Below are 25158 nucleotides of genomic sequence, written 5' to 3'. Positions count from 1 at the left end.
CCCATAGGCCTATGCGCGCGCCTGTTGATAAGGTACCCCAAAATGGCGGAAGGTAGCGGAAGCAGACGACAGCAGCGGATGTGACGTCACGTGCATACTGTGTATACATGCAACACGAGCCGAAACCGTACTCGACACTACGCAGGATGGCAAAGTACCACTGTGCCTGGCAGCGGCTGAGGGTCACTATGACATCATCAGCTACCTGCTCAAGAAAGACCACGATACCACTGACCTTATGGACGACAAGCATGTAAGTATACGTTGGGTATAGCTTTCTCATTGAGCCTTAGAGCGTCATTGCAACTTGTTTTGGCATAGCTTTACAGCGGCACACCGGCTTCGTGATAGTTGAGCGAGCTCTAGCTGATTGGCGCCCCGCCTGCGCAGATGGTACCTAGAAGTTCTAACGTCAAGCCGTAGCATTATGCTAAAATATCATACCACCGCATGCCCAAAAACATGGCGTGGGGAAGAAGCAAAATTATTTCAATGAAGGCGGCGGAGCCAACACCAAGTCCAGTGAAACGTCCGTAAAGATAAAGAGCATACCATAAGGAAGTAATTGCAACTAAATCATTGTGATTACCCATAGAAGTAAGACTTTAGATACGATCAGCTATGTCTTGAGTCAAAAGCCAGAGGGGCACTCAAACGAGAACATCCGGAAAAGTTCCGATGACAAAAAGATACTTCCCCCCACCCTTTGTACATGACTGCATTACATACGCTAGCTACTCCCAAACAAGTTACAAAAAAATATTGCTTCCGACTTCTTCCTAATGTTTGTTCGCAATATCACTTAAGCTGTAACTTCTAGTACGCTGAATCTTTATTTGTAATTTCCTATAGCGGCGTTCAAAAGGGCGTCATACACTTCAATTCCGGGAAATTGAATTTGCTACGGATCTACTGCGCTCGCCGACCTGTTGTGTGGCTTGGCGCCTGACGCATCTGGAGGAGCTGCTTTGCCTTCGATGTGCGACGCTTGCCGCACTGCAGCGTGGCGTGACGCCGGAAGCGTCTGGTGCGCCGCTTTGCCTTCATGGAGGAAGGAAAAAGTTAGGAAAGAGTATTACGTCACGCAACCAGCCTTGGCAAGCGAGCCAGCGAACGCTCCGTGAAGCCAGCCCTTTACTTAGTGGCAGCACAACACGTGATCTCTTGCGTCGAGATCGCGGAGCAAGAATCGAGATTTGCTGAGATGTTTGGTCGCGCCTACTCACGGTGTAGGAAATATAATATTCTTACTCCGTGCGCCTGCTTCAGGCGCTTTTCTTCTAGCTGGACAGTGCGCTCGGTATCCCTGGCGGCTTGTCCAGGATGTGTCGTTTCCCCACCACCTCACACGTTACGGTACAATGCACCGCTCCTTGCTCCTCCGCTTCCCATCCCTTCCCCGTATCCTTCTTGCATCCCGCATCACAGAGCAGTGGGAAGGCGTCCTTCGCGACGGCACCTCCGAGGTCCGTCGGGCGCTGATCCGACGGGCAAGGGCCATCGCCGAAAGCGTCATAGGGGCCCCAGACTTGGAGCCCGTTTCCAATTTCCCATTACCTGTCAATAAAAGATGTGCTCATCATCACCATTTTTCGCTGCCGGTCGTGCCACCTTCAGCCAGTTTTCTTCTTCTAGCTAGGCAGCGTTCACATGGACCAGTGTACAGTATGGCATGGTGCGGTGTAGTGTGGTAGGGTTTGCCGTTGCGAAATGCATTACAGCCAATTTAAGATTGTGGCTAGTATTATCTCCAACCAATCTGCTTTGCCGGTTGCCATTTCATGCTTACATCTATTCTCGATTACGGAACAGCCATATATTTACAGCGAAGCTGTATACCTCTACCGTCCAAGGAAATTTTCGTGTCATTGTGGTAAGCGAAAAACTCCCCATACGTGGGCCTATATCCCGAAGTTAGTGCAATAACGCGCCGATCCGCGGCGGAGGTGAAGCAGGCGTTAAGTACTCCCTACACGTGGGCTGATCCCGAAGATAATGCAATACCGGCCCGACCCGCGGCGGAGGTGAAGCAGGCGTTAAGCACTCCCCATACGTGGGCCGATCCCGAAGTTAGTGCCATGCCGGGCCGACCCGCGGTGGAGGTGAAGCAGGCATTAAGCACTCCCCATACGTGGGCCGATCCCGAAGTTAGTGCAATGCCGGGCCGACCCACGGTGGAGGTGAAGCAGGCGTTAAGTACGCCCCACACGTTAGCTGATCCCGAAGATAATGCAATACCGGCTCGACTCGCGGCGGAGGTGAAGCAGGCGTTAAGCACTCCCCATACGTGAGCCTATCCCGAAGTTAGTGCAATGCCGGGCCGACCCACGGCGTTAGTGTAGCAGGCGTTATGTACTCCCCACACGTGGGCTGATCCCGAAGATAATGCAATACCGGCCCGACCCGCGTCGCAGGTGAAGCAGGCGTTAAGCACTCCCCATACGTGGGCCGTTCCCGAAGATAATTAAATACCGGCCCGACCCGCGGCGGAGGTGAAGCAGGTGTTAAGCACTCCCCATACGTAAGCCTATCCCGAAGATAGTGCAATGGCGGGCCGATCCGCGGCAGAGGTGCAGTTCGTCATTAAGGGGCCCACATACACAGCTTTGCTGGTCATCTTTCTTCACAGAGTAGAAGGTCACTGAGATTTTTTTTTCAGACTATTTATACTTTATTTAGTGTTCCAGTAAGCGACAATTGCATTTGTAAAACAAAGGTAATTGCAAACGAACGTATTGCGCTAAAGCCTATCTTGTTTTCTCGTCTTCAGTTCCTGATTGACCTGATGGCCTCCGGCAAAGTGCACCAGAACCGGCCTATGGTGGACTTCATTCTCGCCTCGAAGGCGCCCATCGACACAGCTGTCAAAATGGCCCGCAGCTATGAGCTGTTGTCGCTGAAGGAGAAGGAGCGCGCCATGGAACTCGAGGAGATGGCCGGCTTCTGCGATAACTTGGCCAACGAGCTCCTCTCCATCGCCGCCTCGAACAACAACACGGCTGCGCTGCTCCGGGCGCTGGACGCACGGAACACTCCTTTTTTAGACGTTCTCATAGAACTGCAGCGCAAGACAGTCGTGGCCCACCCAGCGGCGCAGAAGTACCTCACCGAGCTCTGGATGGGCAGCTACCACTGGACCACGTTCAAGATAGTCATGCTATTCTTCGGCTTCCTGCTGTGTCCCGTGCTGTGGGTCGCCTCGTCGCTCGTGTGCGGAAATCACTTCTCGAACATCCCCATCGTCAAGTTCATGTCCTACCTGGTCTCGCACATCTTCTTCGTGATCGTTCTCAGCGTGACCATCATCAATCCGTGGCAGCCGTTGTACACGTCCACGCACCTGGTGCCCCACTGGAACGAGTGGCTGCTGATCTTCTGGCTCTTGGGCATGTTCATCACCGAGATCACCAACCCATCGGACCGCGAGGGCCTGGGCTACATCAAGACGGTCGTACTGTTCATAAGCGCGATCGCCATCACGGTTCACCTGGTGGCGCTGTTCTTCCGCGAGGAGTACTACCGGCTCATATGTCTCTACATCCGCAACCAGTTGTTCGCTGTCGCGCTGCTCTTGGGTTTCCTCGAGTTCCTCAACTTCCTGACCTTCCACCACCTGTTCGGCCCGTGGGCCGTCATCATCCGGGACCTGATCAAGGACCTGATGCGGTTCCTGGCCATACTGCTCATTTTTCTGGTGGGATTCTCGCTGAACATGTGTGCCGTGTACCAGCCCGTGTTCGTGCCGCCGCGTGGGGACAACATAACGCTGCCCATCTTCGGGCAGGAGTTCCAGTCTCCGATCAACACGTTCGAGATGCTTTTCTTCTCGCTCTTCGGGCTCGTAGAGCCGGACTACATGCCGCCGCTGCACCTCAGCCCACCGTTCGCCAAGATTATCGTCAAGGTGGTCTTTGGCGTGTACATGATGGTGACCGTGGTTGTGCTCATCAACCTGCTCATTGCTATGATGTCGGACACCTACCAGCGAATACAGGCGCAGTCGGACACCGAGTGGAAGTTCGGCCGCGCAAAGCTCATCCGCAATATGAAGCGCGCCTCCCCCGCGCCGGCGCCCCTCAACTGCCTGACCTTCGTGCCGGAGCTGATTATGAACAAGTGCTCCCTCAAGAAAGGTACTTGCTTTCTACATCATCATCATTTGGCGAAAGGCCAGACAAACTCGGGCTTTCGGCACTGTTAGGAAATATCGCGAACGCACCATGCAGGCCACATGGAAAGGATTATCTTCATGCAGCAGCCGCCCTGGGTCAATATGGTAAAATAGAATGCAGCTGTCAGATTTCCGGAGTTGCTATGTCAACCAAGCACGCTTGCGCTTGACGCTACCAGAGAAGGCGTGACAATTGCCGCAAGAGTCACTGTATCCGAGATTCACGCCTTCTTGTGTGATTTTATTCTTCTAGTGCTATCTGGTTGTCCGCTTGCCGTTGACACTAATGGATGCTTTATCCCCTGGGCCTTAAACGATGTTTAGTATACGACGCATTGGGAATATGTGTACAATCCTTAAGGGTGAACTGTGGCGGAATATAATAAACAAGCAGCCTGTGGGTATTGCATGTGCGCCGTGGCAGCTACTGTAATTCGAGTCCAAGCATGGCAAATAATTTAGTGAAGCTCAATACAATATGCATGGTGACTGGGAATGTGAAATTTTTCTGGCGTCAGCGAAATAGGGGTAGTGCAACAGATGCGTTACTGTGCCACCAACGAATTCATGAACAGAAAAAAAAGTGTTTTCCACGTCCTGCTGAGGCAATTATTAAGAACATGCAATGGCTATAAACCTTTAGAGGCTTCGTACACCTGCTACAGTGCTCTCAACTGATGCATTCGGTAACCTTCCGCTCCCATCGAACGGTGTTTCGCACATATTTCATAATGTTCATATTCTTCCAGATGTATGTCCGACAACCAACCACGCCACATCTCGCCTCCACAATTTTTCGCTCCAATCTGCTAGCAACGTCTTCGATGCGCCCCGCCCCCTATGACGCATAACTTCCTCACTGGTCAACATTCTGCGGATAGGAGCATTCATGCATTCGATGTTATGGCGGTGCGAAGGGAATCGCAAAAGCAGCCTTCTCTGCGTGAGGCCTCATTGTGCGGAGAAGCCAACGTTGAGGAAGGCTTTTTAGACTTTTACGCACGCAGACATGCTTACTCTCTAACGAAATAATGTGGCACTGGAATGGAAGCTACAGTTAGTGTCAGCCATTCAGCATCGTAGTCATGTAAACTGGGACATCTTCACGATGTGCGCTTCTGAGTGAGAACTTTTCTGCTCAGTCACAAATGGAGTATTGCCACAGCCCCCCTCACAATTTCTATCCCAGTTCTGGCTACCATGCATAGGCTGTTATCGGCAAAATTTTGACCCGTACTATCCCACGTGCACTTCCTTCGAAGCCCAACGAATTATCATGCCTCCGGTACAAACGTACTTTCAAAAAATTGGCTGAAGGCTTAGCTTGGTTAAGCCTGGAAGATTGTGAAAGCAATACCCTTGGCTGCGCCTTGGTTCGGCTGATGGTGTGGACATGGTTGCCCTTTGTTAAACTTATGGCTATACATCATCCGACATAGCGCAAGGCAGCGCGCCGACCACTGCGAGGAGCCGAGCTGTAGCCCCATTTATCCTCCTACCGTGACGTCACACCAGCGAGCGCCCTCTCTCAGTAGCGCCGCAGCAGCGGCGCGCAAGGCTTCGCCTCCACCATCGATGCCGCGAGCTGGGCCCTGTCTCTCGGTCTGGCGTGACGTCACACGGTCACGTGACGCGCAGCTGTGTAAGGAGGCGCCATGACCACCGATGGGCCGAAAGTGCGAGCAGTATTGCTTTCGCAATAAAAGTATTCGGTGCTTACATCACAGCGGCGCTCATATTCGTTTTGGCAATGCAACTATTTGCATTGCCTATTGGATTGGATTGGAGTGGATTGCCTATAAGGCAATCCACTCTCTCACACTATTTTTCGCACGCTACATTGCAATTCCACCAGCTCCGATGGAATTTCTTTCGCTTAATGACAGAGCATTTCCACAGTATATGCCACATATGCGCGAATGTTTGTGACGTCACAGGACCACAACAGTCACCCAACATTGTCACTGGAGACTGCGGCAGTTTTTGCTTGAATTCATCATAGCTCCACTACATGCCACCCAGTAATTGCTGTCATATAAAATCATGACTCGGCGCTCGCACATTTCATTCGCTCACCCTCCAAGCCCCTATCAAGGCCTTTTTTTTAACTAAACCCTTATAACAATCACATCTTTATAGCACTAGCATGCACTTTATTCGTTCACCATGATGGGTGCTGATTCTTGGCATTTGTTCTTTCACTCTTGCTGCATCGTCATCCTTCACCGACGCAGTAAAAGGTGGCAGCACTCTCTCCATGCTAAAGGACATGGGCTCCGGACAGACGCAGAGCAGGACAAACTCTGCTGCAGGTGCTCGTGGCAACCGAAGGATCATGCCACTTGGTAAGCATACATTCATTTCTAACAAGGCACTGACTAAACTGAGCAGAAACGCTCGATCGCCCACCAGCTTCGCAGCATTATTCTATGCATGTCATCACTGCTCACCTGTTGTCCAAGTGTCACTTTTCCTATATGGTGACACGTTTGTTGAGAGCTTTAATTGCCTGAAGGGCATGCTTTTGCCAGTGTCTAACAAAGGCACTGATTGCATGGTAACGTTACTGCATTCTTCTATGACAAATGTTCTTCAATCAAGTCATGGTGGCCTCATATTAATGCATCAGCATTAAAAGTGTCAAGGTGGAAAAGTGTGTGTAGTGCGACTGATAGTGGGAGCGGACCACCGTCGGTTGTACATTGCTCCTCGAAGAGATACAACATGTGTCAAGTGAGCTCCTGAACCATACTTGTCAATGCAGTAAGCGTGGCTTAGATCATGGGTCCGGGACCTCAAAGAACTCATGCATTTCTATCGCATTTACCGCTAAATCACCACTGCCTCTTTTTTAAGGATTGGCAAATATTAAAAAATTTCAGATAAAGCTATAAATTATTTCTTAGTTCATTTCAGGGCATCTGCATTGCAAAGTGAAAGCAGTGCAGCTGTTAATGCATGCACTGCAAGAAAGCCTTCTGGAAAACCTACAGAATTTTTTAAAGTGTCTATGCCACAGTGCCCTAGATGATGCAGTACTGCAAGGCATACTAAATCCTCTGTCATCCTTCTTTTCCAGAAGAAATGATGCAAGGCATGAACAAATTGACAAATGTTGTCGACTGGCCGTCCATATCGAACAAGTACCTGGAAAACTTCGAAGTGCGCAGGGCATCACTGTCAGTTGTGGAGACCTTGCAAAAGGCTGCTGGCAACAAGAAGGAGTGAAGATGCCCCAAAATGCCAATGAAGGCGAGTTGTCAAACTTGAGGCGTTAACCTCAACCCCTTATGCTGGACAAGGCACACTTCCTGGCCTCCGAGCTCATCCACAAGGGCTTGCCAGCAAGCAACCATGCTTGAAAACTTGTCTAAAGGCATTAAGTGAGCCAACCGAGGCTGTTTGTTGCTGTTGCCAGCAGTCAGTCTGCACAAGTTGGGTGAAGGTGAGGTGGCATAATGTACAATCTCAAAGTCTGTTGAGTTATCCTTCTACTTTACAATGCACTCAGGATGTTAAACACACAGCAAGAAGTTTTGCAGAAAAGCATCACATAATGCACAATGACACAGTTTTAATCTTGAACACTCAATGAGTCTGTTTAGAAGCATGACAATTACAGCAATGCCTGCTAGCTTTAAAACAATTTGTTTTGTATATAATGTTTACATCTAGAAGGGACCATTTCCTTTTTCTTCTATTTAAACATTGAAGATTTTCTAATTCATGTATTTTGCCCAGCTTAATATTCATTGCTCCCAGCTACAAACAGAACAGAAACATTTTTATGAATGTATGTCGCGAGCAAAAGCAGGTGAACAAGTTTACAAGTATGAGCTATGTATTACATGCCAAGGAGGCTATCCACAAGGACACAGCTCTTTACTTCCAAGTATTTGTAAATATATACCAGTTTACTAATGCAACATATATTTGATCAGACTGCACACACTGCTCAGTCTAAACGGAGATTTAAGTGTATGTACAGTAATGTAGATAAATTAAGGTACATTAATTTGTTTGGAGTGTACATTATGGCTTCAGTAATGAAATGCAACTTTTTCCTAGAGCCTTCCTGCCACAAAATTAAATGCTTAGCAAAAGCATTAGCTGTAAAAAATTTGTTAGAGATAGGGTGCAGTGCCCATCTATGCTTTCAACGTTCACCTTAACTTCCCTTGATAGCTTACGTAGGTCACTGAAATATATAACTGGCCGAGTTGTATTTTCAGTTGCAGTGCTGATGTCCCAATAGGTGTAAAACGAAGAAAAGTAGCAATGCTATGACTTGGCTGCATGCTGAACAATTACGTGTGGGTGTAATTAATCTTCTCACTTTTCTGATTGAGAAGCTCTGCAGATACCATTCATGAAAAGTGATATGGAATGCGTGCAGTTCAATAAGAAAGTGAATGGTTGTATCCCACAATAACTGCTGTACAAGTTATTAGCAACGAACAATGTAATTTAACACAGGAAAGAAAGATTATGTAAAATAACACTTTGTTGCAACAAATGGAATCTTCTGCAAGCCTGAAGGACACTTTAATTTACACAATCCTGTTTGTGTATAACATTGCAGTTGTTTCTAATTCAGTTCCCTGGAAGTGAGACTACTCTCCTTTCTGTGTTCCTGTGTGTAATCAAGCTTTACCTTCGACCAATGAATTCCTGTTGCATCGTGCAAGAAAAATTTTATTCCTTAGACTCTGTGGTGTCCCCTTTTTTCTCATCTTTCTCATCTTTTTCATCCTCTTCTTCACTTTCTTCATCAGAATCATCATCATCATCATCCTCATCGTCTTCATCGTCATCGTCCTCCTCATCATCTTCATCCACATCACCTGCTCCACCACCTGCACACAAGATTCGCTTGGTTTGACACATACCGGCATTTAAGACTAAGAACTAGGCCAATGAAAAAGCAAATGAAAGGCCATATGCAATGGCAATAATGGACAAAATGCTGACATATCATCTTTTGTTGTTACTAACATATTACATAAAGTAACAACAAAGGAGCACAAAATAGGAAAATTCAAAGGCCGTGCTTGATGCAAGAAAGATACTACGTACAGTGAAACCTTGGTAAACAGAAATCACTTAATTGGAACACCATCCCCAAGGTTAGTTGGTTTTGTATTCATGCAACTGTATTCAGCTTTGTCTCTCGGCAAATGGAAGTCCTGATAAATGCAACCAATTTCCCTTGTCCCTTGAGGTTCCATTTAAAGAGAGTCCACAGCACTTGATTAGAACTTTGCTGTGCAGCACATCACTCAATGTGACAGTACATGATAATAAGGTACTCTGATTTGGCGTCAAACAAACAGACCTATTTTTCTACATTAACACTTTAACTGCCACAATGTTGTTTCATCGCCTGCACAAACATCTGTTGTGGCATCAGAGGTTTACCATGATTAAGACAAGTGGAAAGGAGTGACCAACACAGAAAATGAGTTGAAAAGCTAGGATCTTCTGTGTTGGAGTCTCAAGGATCAACAAGTAAACATGACAGCCATCAGGACTCCAGCCAAAAACAAACTGGTACCTTGTGCTTAGCGTTGATGAGACTAGCACCCTATAAACTGCCACTACATAAAATGCAGAGCCACAGCATCAGGCTAAATGGTGGATACCAACGCAGTGGAAGTAACCAGGACCAAGTGCTTCAGAAAGCAGGGCAACATTTGCACAGGTAAACTTACCTTCCACAAGGCAATTTAGCCTCCTCGATGTGCTAGATTATCACTTGTAATAGCTATGACAAAAGCAATGTGTTAAGAATGCAAATTTTACATAAAATGGCATTGTTTTAAAGAGATGCATTGCTCTGCCTACTTGACATTGAGTGCCATCGACTATAATCACTACCTCAACTCCTTGTTTCACATATTAGTTCACTCATGTTTCTTAACTACCTACGCAAAATAGACACATCAAGAAACCACAGAGCCCTAGTACTGTGCCAAGGATGACAAAGTTGCCTTGGCAAATTCAAATACACCCACAGAAACAGATCCCCTTCACTAGGCACTTAAACATGGACCTCACCAAAGCATGCAACCCAGCTAAGCCCTCATTATAACTAAAGTCTTGATATGAAAAAAGAACTTCACAATAAGCTGTGTCTCAATAAATTTGGAAAGGCAAGAAAATCCAAAGCCAAAAGGCACCATATGTGTGCATGTGATAATGCTTGTGTTATAAATAAAACTGCTAAAGTAATATACTACTGTCTTCGATGATTAAGCACTCTAAGGTATGTTTTAAATAAACCACAGTAGTGCCATGGTTCATTATGTGAACCTTCCAACGTCTAACAGTATCATTTGCAGTTATGCATGTCACGGACAATATGAGCCATAATAGTGCTTACCTGAACCATAATAGCTGTAGCCAATTCCTCCATAGCCACTGCTGGTACCATAATCATCATCATCGTCATCACGAATCTGCTGTCTTCCATAATTATGATGGCGAGCTAAAAGATATATTAAGGCACTTTACCGTCAGGTATATCAAGCAAAATATTGTTACGCTGATGTGACAATGAAGAGCAAGACAGTACCAAAACTGTGAGTAACAAATTATTGGGTACGCGTGTGCCCAGAAAAAACAGGTAACACTCAGCACAGCGATCTAGTTGAAATCTGATCTATGGGTTAAATTTGTCAGCTATTTACACATGATTCATCGTACATTCCAGCATAATCACTGGTGCTCACCTACATTCCAGAATGTGCACAAAATCTGACTAGACAAGATTCCTTCGCTATAGAATCACTGACAACATTCACAAAAGTTGCAATACATGTAGGTGTGCTTTGCGGTGAGCAAAACCTTTTAAGCAGGGGTTAGTCAGTGAAAAACGGTCACCAGAAAAAGATAAACAATGTACACAAGTTAAATGACAGCGTTTGCTCAGTTCATAGTTTGGTTCGGGTCCTCATATTTTGACCATGATACCATTGTTCTTTGTTGCTAAAATGTAGCAAGGAGCACCAAAAGATAACAATATGTGGTTATTTCAGCACTAGGGTATGAACTGCAGACCTGGCAGCTAAATACATCTACTAAAGCACACTGAGCCACTTCATCAGTATTGATGGCTGTGCTCTGTGACTAAAATGAAACATGTACAGCACAGCGTAAAAGACAAAGCATGCTTTCCTGAGGCAAAGACAAGGAGTAGGCATAGAAATTTATGTCAGCAGCATGTTGCCTGCAGTGGTATAAAAGCGCCCGATGGGAAACAAGTGTTGGCCTTTCACATCTTGGTTGCCACTCAAATACAAAGAAATCAACACGTTTCTGCACTGCATGGTCTTGTAAAAGGCACGTACATGCAAGTTTATTTTAGTTGGCGTAGATAAAGGTCTGCTTAAGTGTGCCATCAGTGACAACAATGCCAACAAACAATGATGCAGTACACTCCAGTAAGTATCCTTAGCACTTAAAGTGATCCCCAGTGGTTGAACAAAAGACATCTCTGAAGCCAAAGTTTGGACAAGGGGACTTGGCCTTATCAAAGACCTGTACTGCCGAGGGCTTGATAAGTCCCCTCATTAAAAGGTTGACTCCAGAGATGTTTCTTGTTCAACCACTATGGATCACCTCATCTACCTGTGAACCTGCCTTGTCAGGACTTATCACTTGAAATACTTCTGAATAATAGAAGACTAGTGCTTTGTTTATTGGTGTTCTATGTGAACTGCACCAGCTTCAGTAGTGAATTAGTCCCTTACAGGAATTTTTGACTGATAAAGAAAGACAGACCTTCCACTAGAAACACAAAACTACATTTAAAAGGGTTGATGTTCGGCCTTATTGGTATGGCACTGCAACAGGTATAAAAGCCTTGAAAAAGACAGGGACAAAGGAGGACACACCACAAGCGCTACACCTTGTGCTCTACTTCTTTGTCCCTGTCTTTTCAACTACATTAAGAAGGCTGATGAATTGTTCACCCAGATCAATGTGAAAGAAATGCATTCCCTTTAGACAAGACATAACGAAAAATGTGTTGAAATTGCTTGTGCATAAGTCTTCACCAATTACAGCAATAACTAAAACACAGTGACTGTGCTCATCACGTATGTGCCTTTCATTGTCTGTATATGTTTGCAATACTTTTTGAGTTGAGCTACGTGCTACATTACTGCTGACTCTAGCAATAATGAAATATACATGCAAATTGAAGTATTTCTTTAAAACCAACTCATGAAAATAATTAAAATTCAGACTATCACTCTGAAACAGTGTGGTAAATACTGCCCCAAATGTAGTGTCTTAGGAAATTTACTCGGGTAAAATGCAGCTGTTCAGTATACAACTTCTGGTGCCACAACCAACTTGCTGCTTAAAATGCATATTACCTTCAAGTGGCTGTTTCAGAGTGCTGCAAAGTGTGCTTAAATGTTAGAGTACTCTGACTATGCTTGGGCAAGTTCCTGCTCTTATCTAGGGCTGGGTGTACTCCAGAATAAGCTCAGCTTAGATGTCACCACCAGTGCCAAAAGCAATCACCCATACACGTTTCCCATAAAGGCTTAAGATAGGAATGGCTATGAGCAGATGTGCGAGTTCAAGGGGACAAGTGGCTGCTTTAATTCATGCAGATGTTTGCATGCTCAAGTTTCACTGGAATTTGGCACATGCTATCTTCCACAAATGCTTGTGCATGTGTCTCAGGTTTACCACTTTTCTTCACCTTGTCTATTAGTGGCGTGGTAGTACAGTGGTGATATGAAAAGTAAAATCACCAGCGCTTGCTCAGATGCAAAAAGCTTGGCATGGCACCAGGGTTCTGGTCTGGCTACCAATGACAGTACAGCCTTACGGCATAGTAACAGTTAGGTGCTGTGCAAAAATAACCTTACTGTTTTCCCTAGTACAAATGCTCTATCAAACATCCATCTCGGCAAACTTAAAGGTAGGTGCACAGTGCTTTTGTGGCATATAGTAACAGCAATACTGGGTCCAATTTGACATCCACACAAGTCATACACAATGAAAGAAACTTAATTTCTCTTGAGAGCCCCATAGGAGCCCATGCATTAATTGACTCACATTAAACGAAATTTCCCCATTAATGGATCTAAACTATTTCTTCCCAAGTTTAAAGTAATATAACTATTCCTGCTTTATATCTTGTTAAAATGTGGTAGACGTTGCTTAGCCTTCAAATTCTAATTTGTATGATTGGGATCCATCGCTTGGTTTGACAGGTGTTCCCTACATTTAAGTGCCGCATAATGAAGAAATGTAATGTTATATGTGTCTGCAGAATCGACAAAAAAATCGTGCTAGCTGCCATCAGTGCACATGTACTGTGTGATCACAAAATCATTTGCAGATGACAATTGTTATCAAACTGTGAAGTTGTAAATTTAACAAATGAATGTGCTAGACACAGTATACCACAGGCCTCGTCAGTATGCACTAAACTGGTGAGTATTGTCTCAGCAACTCAGCTTTGCAACAAAGAATTAATCCCGAATGTGGTCAGTAAGCCATCAGATGTGCTGCTGTGCCAGCTCCGGTTTAAATGATGTGGATAAGACTTCACAATGCAATATTGAAGCCAGTTGGGGTCAGGTATGGTCATAATAAAAGTATTAGTGTCAACATTAAAGTTAATGCTACATCATCCTTAAGTTCATTATAACAAGATTAAACTGTCATGGCTATCATGTCACATTACATCCTGGCAGCACATAAATGAGTGTTGCAGTGAGAGCACGTTATCAGAGCCCACATATAAGTATCATTTCACCAGCCACTTCACCAGCCAAAACACGGAAGGCAAAGTCGGCCAAAATTTCCTCTTTGGCATGCTTACTTGACATGCTGAGATCCTTTGTCTGTTGTGTTTCAAAGCCACATTTTGGGCAAGGCATAGGCTGGTTTCGCTCATACTTGAATCCCTTCCGCTTGACATGGTCATCACAGTAACAAGACTGTAATACAGAGAGAAAAATATGTAGGTGGGGCAACTTATTTTGCTTGGATGATGACGATGGCAATAATGCATAAAGAATCTAACAGACAAAGGGTGAATCATCGCATAGCTGTGGAAAGGGGAAAGCAGCAGCTGAGAAAGATAACAAAACAACAACAACAAAAATGAATGCCCAATAGATAAGCATACAGGCAGTCAGATGGCGTAATGCCACCTAAGAGACAGCAGTTTCTCCTTATATAAAAAACTCACTTTACTCGCAAACAACTTTGCGGCAATGAAGGAGAGCTGCAGAGCCTACATGTACGACTGACCAATGCTCCTGAAAATAGTCCCACAGTCTCATTCATGTTTAAGATGGGCAAGACAAAACAAACACCTTATTTACAACAGCACTTCCCTTAAAATGACACAATGTACTCCACTCAGAGTTATATTTAAATATTTTTTTTTACTTTGTTCTCCAGTGTTTTAGCATATAAAGAACTATGACAATCAGTAAGCTACACTGATTCTGCAAAACAGAAAGCACTGTCGATGTCTGCCAGACTACTTGGTGCAGTAACACATGAACAGAAGCTCTTCCCCAGTAGCTTTCCCTTCATTGCCACAGAGAGAAAGTCCTAGAGGCAGAAGCCCTTTGCTGTTTGGGACGACCAGGCTCTGGGACTGGGGGAGGACGATATGCTTGAAAGTGGAGAACAACAAGTCTTCCCAAGCGTTTACAAGTGAAGTTACCACCTCGCGACCAGCTCTCAACATATTGCTTCTGAAAGTTTATCGCAAGACTTTCGCAAGTATAGCCGCCAGTGTGCGCATATTCACATTACACATAGGGCCCTTTGCTTTCGGGATTTAGCATATTTCTTAAAATTCGAGGGTAAAAATTGTGTGTTATTTTTATAGGGGAAAACCAGGGAAAATTGTGTTTTTGCTGTTGGCCAACCCAAGGTTCAGGATTTTCCTGGTAACTTTCACAAACGATTAACACAGGCAACTGTCTCTTTTCTGTACACAAACAGACTTAAATAAATTAAATCACTCAAGGGAACATGTAATGACAAAGAGAGCTGCTCGCAAGTCATTTGAACTAATTTATGAAAATCCTTGTTGACAGGTATCATTTATACTTTTAAATGAAACCACATAAACTAAAACAACAAATAGAGACGTGTTTGGTTATCGCTTCTTTGCATTTTATTTAATAAAGAAAAAAAAAGGTATAGTAGTGCACACAGACATGCTTCGTAAGAGGTGACATGCTTTTTCTTGTCTGATAACCCCTTGTTGATGTACATTATTATATGCATGTGAGGCATTTCTATGTCCATCCTAGACCTGTTGTGCCTGTCATCTGTTGTTCTGTTTTACTGCTTCCCACCTTGCAACAAAAGAATGGAATACTAACTAGGCCAATTTGCCACCCTTTTTTGAATGCAACATAGTTGAGTAAACGCCTTCTCAAAATCACAGCTACCATTTGCAATGCAGAGCAACGTTAGCCTCCATTCGTTTCCTAGTGCATTACGAGTGTTTACACACATGCAATATGTGGGAAATGCGATGGGGTGGGTCATTGTCACGTTCATGTGAACGTGGCTACTAAAGAAGCAAGATGCTTTCATTCACTTAAGGCTGGCAGCCACTGATTACATGTATGCCGGTTTTTGCTTGAGCATTTAGCGAAAAGTAAGTGTATGACACATTCATATCTGAAGAATATTTTTAATATGATAAATCTTGACCACTTGTTCACACAAGGTGGGCAGTGTTCATCAGTTTTGTAACCCTTGCATTTATCCTCATTAACGAAGGTGCAAACCTTAGGGACAAATCGGGTTTAACACGTTTTTTTTTAAACTTGTTCAGAGTGCAAAAACAGTAATTATCAGGTTGTACCCAAGAACAAAGGACCCTAATTATACAGGAGCAATTACAGCAATGCAACTAACACAAAGCTCTGTGATACTGACTACTTAAGGAATGCAAATGCAAGTTTAATGCCAGCCACCTGAAGTGACATAAGGTTATCAATGCGATTACTGTTCTTTGGGAACTTCACACACTTTTCGGTATGATTTCTATTTTTAACCTTTTTCATGTCAATTTAGGCCCCTGGGTATGTTCCCAAATAGACAACCTGGGACAGTGGGTTAGGTGCAACCAGGCATGTGACAACTGCTAGGTAGGTGAACATTCTTGGCCAATGCTCTGCAGAATGGTTACGTGCCACTAGGTAGGTGCTCAGATAGACAAGCAAAACAACAGGTAAGAAGTGAAAAAGTCTGCAACAGAAGATTGAAGAAGTCGATCACAGAGAAGTGAAAAAGTTGGCATCAAAAGCAGCAGAGTGTGGAGAACGAAGTGAAGTGAACAGAATGGGACCAGAGTTTGCATTGAGCAAGGAGCCTTCCGCTATAAAGAAGTGAAGAAGGTGTCGGTAACGGAAAATTGAAGAAGTCGGTTACACAGAAGCGAAGAATTTAGCAATATGGCCTGCCCCTGTATTGCTTCAATGCTGATGAAAGTAACATTGACATTCATATTGAGATGGGTTCTGCCACAATGTGTACAGCAACCAAATGAAATCCTACAACTAGAGGGCATGTCGTGGGCTAAACAGAAGGATAGGCAACTAATCAGCCTAGAAAACAGAAGCCACCAATGAATTTGCAAGAGCATGGTGCTCGAGAAGCCCAAGCATGGTGCAGAAGCATGCCCAAGAAGAGCTTAAGGATGAAGAATACGATGGGACCACTAGACTAGCCAAAAAATATGCTTGTAAACAACCAAGAAACCTAAGCACTAACATTAAAGGGAGATGACTCACCTTGCAACGTAAACAAGAATGGTGACCAAGACGATTGCAGGAGACACCTGAAGAGAAGGAACATTTCATTAAAGCATAAATAGACCTCAGAAAAAGGGCCTGAAAAATTGTTCCACACAATGCACAGTATAGCCATGTAACACACTGAATGGCACAATCTGCAACAAAGTACCCCTTTCCCAATACAAAGTCTTTCAGACTCATTTTTGACATGAATGAACAAAAAGGGACAGAAAAAAAGTCATGCAGATCCCACACACTGTGAGAAACAGTTTTAGTGACAATTTCTTTAGTGTCTGTGCGGATTCACGCTAATTGGCCCAGATTTTTATGTTGTTCAGCGGTTGATGCAATATGACAGTGGTAAAGTGATGCTAAACATTACCTTGTGTTTGTCTGTGCAGTACACAGAACACAAAGCTAGACGTGTTTCTTAATTGCATTGTTGTGCATCACCTTACTCTTGAGCAAGCTAGCACCACCCTGTGGTACATCTGAAAGTTAGCATTCCAGAGAAATTGTTTCGGGTGTCAAGTTGCAAAATTCACCAAAACCACCTCCAGCTTATGTTCCTTAATGCAGCTTTGTGTTTCCATGTCCTGCGTCTGTTCTCCGCATGGAAAAACTTTCATACTGTTTATTTTCAGAAATAACAGGAACATATCATACCGCACCTAGAATTTACTATTTCTCAGTTTGCCTGCAACTGCTGGCACGTCCAGTATAGTAGCAAAAGTTGATACAATATACACTTCTGTCACATTTATGTAAATGCAGCTTATAATATGTTTTGTGATATAACGTGTTTCACTTTGGCGCATTCCTGCGTTTGCAAGTGTTGCCCTGCAAATTGCTATAAGCGAAGAATGGCAAGGTTGGTATTCGCTCGTTTTGTAACTGCACTGGGGGCCCAACGGGTAGAGCATCCCACAACTGCGCTGGAGGGTGCTGGTTTGAATCCTGCCACCACAGACTTTCTTTTCTTATTATTATTTTATAGAAGAGACCTCAAACAAAGCATGCTTTATGACATCGCCCTTCCCTTCTCTATCATTTCTCTCACGTAGATCCTACACACTCTCAACCACCCCCAACATGCAAGGCAGCAGTGGGAAAGTCGAAAGATGAGGCAGAGAAAGCTTCACTTTATAGAGACATTCGTGCATGTGCAACTGAAGACAGAGTGTTTCAGGGGCCATATTTTGTAACAACTGATTTCGTTTTCCATTGCTTATCATCCAGCAAGCCGATCGCAGTGATAATGATAGCACAAAAGCATCACAGCCAATGACAAAAACAGTATAAAATTCTATTTAGTGTAACAGAATATGACCAGAGAACTCCAATTTCTACTGTACTTTTCTGCACACATTTGCAAATTGTCAATTTTGTTTTCTTCTAATAACGACCTTAAGGCATCGAAAGTTCAGCAGGAAAGTTTTGCTTGCTGCAGGCACCTGTAATATGAAGCTTTCCCATCCTGTGAGAACCCAAAAGTGTGCAGTAAACCTCTATAGCTACCTGCTGTAAAAACAGGACTGAACAGAAGAGCCTATTGTTGGCAAAAATAACCTTTGTGTAGGCCATCTGGCAGTCGTGGCAACATATGTTGCGACAACCATATCACATTGAACCCTCAGTGAAAGAACATTACCATAATGCTCATAAAATCATCAGTCCACAAGTCAAAGCGTGCAATGCAAGAGAGACTGTCATCTCAATGCGACTTACACTTGAGTGTCTCGGCTTCCAAGATTTGGCAACTGGCTTGATGCTCAAACTGGTCATCCTCACAAAGGAAGCTGTCACAGAAGGAGCACTTGAAAATGCGGCCTCCTGGGAATGCAAAGCAACCGCGTGAAGAGACAGCAGCATAAGAGGGCATGGTCGTACACCCCATTTCAGTGGCTTTCTCTGCACCTACCATGCTCCCACACATAGCGCTCACATTCTATGCACGTGGCGTCTTGGAGTGGACAAGTGCAGGCATGTGTGGTCAGGCACTGCCTCCCATGGCACACCCATGCTTCGCAGTAGTCACATATTGCACCCTGAAATTGAAGACAGCCACAGCTAACACCATGCCCATGTCCCAGAAAGTCTAAGTAAAGCACAAGTTTGGGGACACCCATCAAAAATATAGTGCAGCAACATATGCCAGCATCAGACTTATAGCTTTTTCTCAAGAAGGGTGAAATGCCAGTGTATTTTGCAAATGGGTATCTAACTGCGACACTCAGGTTTTTTACTAAATTGATGTGCCTCAATTAACGATCAGTTTCAATGACACCATAGTAATGTGCACTTTGAAGCATTTAATTAAAATTTCAGTGTCCAGAATTTTATTAAGTAGCTATATTAACCTTGTTTGTCACCTAAGTAATGTGTGCCCCATCAAGCAAAGCAACAGACGAGATGGTGTATACTGCGTGTACTGCCACCATCAGATTTAACTTGAATGTGCCAGCGCATGGACCATGTAGCCAACAGAGCCGCAGAGCCTTGGCCACTGAGTCATTGCCACAGGCAGGCAAGTCAGGACTGTCAAAAGCTAGCAGCCACTGCGGGCACGTCCACTGTCAATAGGTACCGCATGCCAACCTGAGGTGCAGTGTTTGATGCAGCCAACACTTCGTGCTGTTGGCTCCTAAGCAAGCAATCTGCTCGAGCGTTTGGGTTACATGTGATAGTGGCGGTACACGCTGCTACAAATTAGTAGTACTAGTACAGCATGTTGTGTGTACCTGATGTTTGTGTCTAAAGCAGTCAATTTGTTTTTTTTTTTTATAAAAGCCATAAAGCAAATAAAAACTGGCGATATAACAAGATAAGGAATGAGCCATGACAGATGCATGCAACGTTATCGTTTTTATAACATTAAAGACCTACTTGGATTATTAGCAAAAGAATGCACTGTTCATAGGCCATTGTGTCTGTGATGAAAGCTTAGTTTCGAGAAATAATCCTTAACTTACAACCATGCCCAGTCCAGTTGTGAATTGGCCTGAATGTTTCACAACACAATCACCAGTCTTCATCATACATTTCATTTTTCCTGGAAAATAATAAGACGATTTATAGCAACTACGGGAGCGCAAAGTATATTCATCTTTTTAAGGCAAATTCTTTGCTGCGCACCGAGTTCTGGCTACACGTGTGCATGAAAGAAAAATGTGTTTGCAGAATCAATTACTGTAATCTCACCGCACTTTGCGCATACTGGCAGTCGTTGAACAGCGGAGCAAAAGTAGCAGAAGGCCCGGTTCTTTTGCTTCCTGTGACAGCAGTAAACAGCGCGGCTTAACGTCTCGTCACTGCTCCACGTAGAATTCGTACAAAAGTCCACGAACGCATCAAATCGGAAAAGAAAAGGTTGTTTACCTGGCACACTTGTCGCACTCCTGCAAGAAGAACGCATTGATTATTATTATTATAATATTTTTTATTCGGACGCACAGCCAGAAAGCTGACGCGAAGTACACGAAACCTACCATGACGGCGTTGCACGGATGATCACCAAGGTTAACCCTGGCCGCATTACCGCGAATGGCTTTCTGGCGAAGCTTCTGCTTCTCTGCCTTTTTCCTTTGACCAGTTTTCTTTTTCGGCATGATCTGAGTAGAAACAATAAGCACAGTAATTCAGTTTACGCCAGTTTTCCGAAATGTGCGGCTAGCAACGCATGGAGGTCAAGAGCTCCGAATTTTTTGCGACTGGATTAAAAACAAGCTTACGCCTTTCTTTTATATCTCAAGCCTATCTATTTAGTAGCTTAAGTTACTCTGAACTGAATATGCAGCTCATAATAACGTGTTATTAAATCGTGGCAGCGGCTGCACCGGCTGCACTTGTTGATCGTCGGTCAGTGCGCCGCCATTGCTGATAACAATGATGATAGCCCTTGTCGGTTTTGCGTTCATGCGTCAGGTTTATTGCGCTTACAAAATACATTCTTTGTACGTTATAACACAATCACACAAATACAAACACAAAATGCATAATATATATATTACAACAATAGAATTTTATAACACTCTACTGAATGAAACGTTTGCCGCATTCCTCGAGCTTTAGCAGGTCACAGACGTTTCTCGTTTAGCAACAATGCGAGTGCGAACTTGGGTTCGTGTGGATGGTGCAGTAAACACAAGTGTGCTATGTTAACTTCACGTTAAGCTCGATCATGGGCCTGTTACCGCTAGAGTTCACAGACTGTCTCACGGACAGCCCGTATTTCCGCGAAAATCTCCATGCGCACGAAAATGAGCTGGACCGGACGAGTCAGGCAATCAAAGGAATCATCAAGGAGGTCAAGGATCTGCTGAACGCTGCTCGAAGTAAGTTCATCTGAATATTCCCCTTTGCTTTGATTTCCGTTATATATGCCTATCAAGCAGAACTGAATGCATATACGCAAGGTTGCAGAAAAGCACGATGAAGTTCTCGAATAAAGTAGCATTCGCACGGACGCCTACCAAATTTTCATTGCCGCGTCGAGGGTCCCACCCACATCGGCACCTAACATTTGTGGGTGCCAAAGTTCGTACTGGGTGTTGTTTGACGAGTGTGCCGCGTTTAGATCGGGTTACCCGGTGTTGAAGCACGTCCTTCCGTTACGGGATAAACAAATGCCATTTACGGCGTGTGCGCCGGGCATGTTGTAAACGAGCGACGCTCAAAGCGATGGTGCGCGCGTTTCAGCTAGCCGGAAAAAGTTGCAGCGTGCGCGCGGGAGTTTGTTCCCATTAGCGAAAGCCGCGGGCTGCAAATGATTTGGAACGGCAAGGCCCGCATTCTATGACGGCTCGAGTGCAGTGCAATTTCGGTTAGCGTTATCTTGAGCATTTGCCGCGTCTTTCGAATTGCGTCGTGGAGAAAGGTCGCCAGGTTTGATCGCAATGAAGCAGTCACGTGAAATCGATTACTTCGAAAGTGTAATGATATGATTTGCTCCTCACTTCCTTTGGTTTCGTTACCTCAAGCTTATGCTTACATCGATGTATATTTGTGTACGGTCTACGCACGCAGGTAACATTTTGTGAAGCAAGCAGAAAGCCCAAGTTGGCTGAAGTCACCCGTCGTTCTCTCGCATAAGCGCGTACGTTTGTAGTAGCCTATATTGATCATTCAGAGATTTGAGTACATGCAACGAGAGCGCTTAGCAGCGAGTAGTGTAGGCAGGAAGTTCTTAATGCCGGCTCATAATTATGTCAAAGACACATCAGTGGAGCTGCACTAGTGTCTCGCTGTTTGTCGTCATTAGCAAGAGAAGGGTGAGAAGCACGATGGTTTCTTCTATTGGAAGCATTTGTAAGACAGCAGATTGGCCGCACGAGCACATTAGAATCGATGTCAGGACGAGAAAGCAACAGCACATATGTCCTGAAACTGTAAATGTGACTATCTTATCGAAAGTATCGCTTACTCTTACGCTCTTATCAAAGGGTGGTGCAACCGTAAGCATGATGCATTCTGCAAAGGTAAAGACACCGCGAGAGCGATAGAATAATGGCTCCCCTTCACTGTAGCATCAGTCATACATAGGAAATTTATTTAGAATGTTTAGCAACGTTAACTTAGATGGGCTTTTAACACTGTCTGTGAAGTAAATTGGCTGCATCACTGCGGCTCAGACGACAGTGAACAGCGTTACCACTTCCAGATAATTAAAGTGCTTATGCAGAAAGAAAAACAGCAACGGAGGATAAAATAGCGATAAACATGGTTTATTGCCTGGGTTTTTCTAGACTCATAAATCATAGGTGCGAAGTTTCTAGTCCGAGCGGGGCCTTCGTACATGCGATGCGTTTTAGCTGGCTGCCAAAAATAACGCCCAACATTCGTCTGCGTGTGTTGCAGTAAAGATTTGGTCTGAAATGTTATTTTTTTATAAATGTTAAATTATTTATCTGTTCAAGATTTTGAACACCTCAAGTGCACACACTAGGGTAGGCTTTTTTTTTTTTTTTCCCCTATGTGAGTAGCTAGCATTTTCAATTTCCCTGGTTCTGACATAACCAAAAAAAAATATGTATATAAATATAGCTTGCAAGCAATCCTAAGCTTTCTATTTATACCAATTTTTTGTGCACCTCTAATAACCATATGGTCACGAAAAATTTTCACACTGAGGTGCATAATTCAGCCAGAATCGAAAGTTACATAGATACGCAGAAGTTGGCCATAACTGCATAACAGCTGCTGCCACTATACTGCGTTCCATACATAGAAGTCAATGCTGTGGAGGCTAGAGAGACTTTTTGCAGTGGGGGGTGGGGGGGGGGGGCTTCGTTCGCACTTGGATATAGTACGGTGTTTTTTGGTCGCAATTGTGTGCAACTGTTTTTTATACATGCTCAGTATTGAATGAAGCAAGTTTTAACCCTTCGAAACAAACACACTGTGTATACGGCAGTTAATGTGTTGTTTTAGATCATTTTTATTGTTATTGTTCTTCTCTGGGTTGCTTTTTTTTTTTTTTTTTCCATTTGCAACTTGTCGTGAGGAGCCTCACATGCATGCTTGCACGAGCGAAAGCTGTTGATGTGCAGCGAAGCATAGACGGAACACCTGGAGTGGTAGCTTTTCTTGGTGGCCAAACTTCTTGCATAGCTTCCACAGCGTTGACTGCTATGTAGGGAACGGAGAGATGCATTTCGTACTATAGTCATGTGACGTGGAACAAATGCTTGCCCATTTCAACAACTGCACTGTTAATTTTAAAGCAAGACAGTGTTTTCGAGATGTTAGGCGAATAGACTTTTCCATGCTAGTGCCAGATCATTTTGCACAAATGCATAGAGCTCACGTCATTGGGATGAGCTTTTAATTGGTTTTAATGCACACAGTCTTTTCATGGCTTATCAGCATTTGACTATACACCTCACCTAGTCTTTGGAACCATTGCTGTCTGCAAATTATACCTTATTTTCTATAACTTTTTTTTTTGTTTATCTCCAATGCAGTCAGCACTGTTTAGACACAGCAGCAAAATAAATACCTACTGTTTCTAGTGTTATCTAGAAGCCTTTTAATTCCATTTAATCATCCATGATCAACAAGCCTCAACTCGGGGCTCATCGATAAATGGCCTCTGAAAGAATGTGCCACAATCGGCTCGGCTGGATGCCCTAAAAATCTGACATGAAGAATTGGCACGCTGGCCTCTTCATCCACGTGTCCCATACAAAAAAAAACTTGCTGAAAGAAAGCTGTTTACTGTATTCTTGACTGAAGGAAGTTAGCCCAATTGTATTGGAGCACTTGTTCTGAATAAACTTGCTTCCGTGCATCTACATGTAGAGTACACTATCAGTTCCTTGCATGTAAAAAACAGCAGTGCGCTTGCATGAAGTCCTGAAGAAAAGAGAAAAGAAGTATTCTGCTTTAGTTAGAAGAGCAGTGCAGTTAATGCGAGTTCTTTTGTTAGAAACAGGTCCAGAACAAAATTTGCCTGGGGTGTTGCCCCAGTGTCCAAGTATCCTAACCCATACACTGTGCATTGCTCTGGACATGTTATTACGTGTTATGTGTTATGTTATGACTTGTGTTATGACGTGTTATGGACGTGGCAGCTTTGTGTGTTTCTGTGCACTGAACTTGAGTGACCATCCAAGGCACAGTAATATCCTCGTAACCGCATGTTACTCTTTTCTTTATATTTAATAGACCTCTCAAGGGCACAACGAAGCCTCGCCAACAGTTTCATAAATTTTAGGCTGGAATGCATCGGCAACAGCCAGACTGATGATGAAATTGTGATTGGTAAGTGCGTTTCATTGGTGACAATATTTGAGCTAGCTGTGTATGTCCTACATTTCACCACAGCTATGGCTACTTGAGACTTGTGCTGACACATTACTTCAGATGCACCCTTTGAACATTGTTTTTAATTGCCATTGTATTCAGAGCAAAACTTGCAGTAGGAATGATACCTAGCTTAAGAGGAGGCTTTAGCTTGCAGCCAACTCTGATTTTCCTATTGAGGTATGTATGAAGCACAGAAATGTTTTTATTAGGCAACTGCTGAACTGGCTTGAATTAAATTTATTGCATTTAAGAGAAAATTAAGACTACTGACTAGTGAAAGAAAAAGCTTGGTTTATGGCCTCCAATATTTACATGATTTATCGAAAGTTAATAGACCTTTCAGAATTCCTAAACAGAGTTTTTAGAAATTTTGAAACAAAT

The 25158-nt window shown here is 44.0% G+C and overlaps 3 protein-coding genes across 6 annotated transcripts in view; 2 read left to right on the top strand and 1 right to left on the bottom strand.

The window, feature by feature from the left end:
• nompC (no mechanoreceptor potential C) overlaps positions 1–8876 on the top strand; it is a 76399-nt gene extending 67523 nt beyond the window's left edge. Inside the window, exons 25-28 of the mRNA XM_075689223.1 lie at positions 146–253; positions 2771–4133; positions 6406–6516; positions 7251–8876. Of these exons, the coding sequence (XP_075545338.1) occupies positions 146–253; positions 2771–4133; positions 6406–6516; positions 7251–7399 (1731 nt within the window). The 3' untranslated portion in view covers positions 7400–8876. The remainder of the gene's footprint in view (positions 1–145; positions 254–2770; positions 4134–6405; positions 6517–7250) is intronic.
• Positions 8851–20853, bottom strand: Noa36 (zinc finger protein 330 homolog Noa36). Its single transcript, XM_075689222.1, has 11 exons — positions 20703–20853; positions 20460–20582; positions 20350–20369; positions 20173–20243; positions 19944–20023; positions 18893–19019; positions 18700–18804; positions 16969–17015; positions 14019–14136; positions 10554–10658; positions 8851–9027 (listed from the first exon to the last, which is right to left on the bottom strand). Exons 2-11 carry the CDS (start codon positions 20577–20579, stop codon positions 8867–8869), a joined length of 954 nt encoding a protein of 317 aa, XP_075545337.1. The 5' UTR covers positions 20580–20582; positions 20703–20853; the 3' UTR covers positions 8851–8866.
• A 204-nt stretch (positions 20854–21057) lies between these two features.
• The window catches only part of Graf (GTPase regulator associated with FAK), a 57734-nt gene continuing 53633 nt past the window's right edge, over positions 21058–25158 (top strand). For all 4 annotated transcript variants that reach the window (XM_075689221.1, XM_075689220.1, XM_075689219.1 and 1 more), the window contains exons 1-2: positions 21058–21305; positions 24637–24732. In XM_075689221.1, coding sequence (XP_075545336.1) covers positions 21152–21305; positions 24637–24732 — 250 coding nt within the window. In that variant the 5' untranslated portion in view covers positions 21058–21151. The remainder of the gene's footprint in view (positions 21306–24636; positions 24733–25158) is intronic.

This window comes from Dermacentor variabilis, chromosome 4 (genome assembly GCF_050947875.1).
Source record: "Dermacentor variabilis isolate Ectoservices chromosome 4, ASM5094787v1, whole genome shotgun sequence".
NCBI lineage: Eukaryota > Metazoa > Arthropoda > Arachnida > Ixodida > Ixodidae > Dermacentor > Dermacentor variabilis.
Note: the sequence above shows the minus strand (reverse complement) of the source record. Positions and strands in the feature narration are given on the sequence as shown.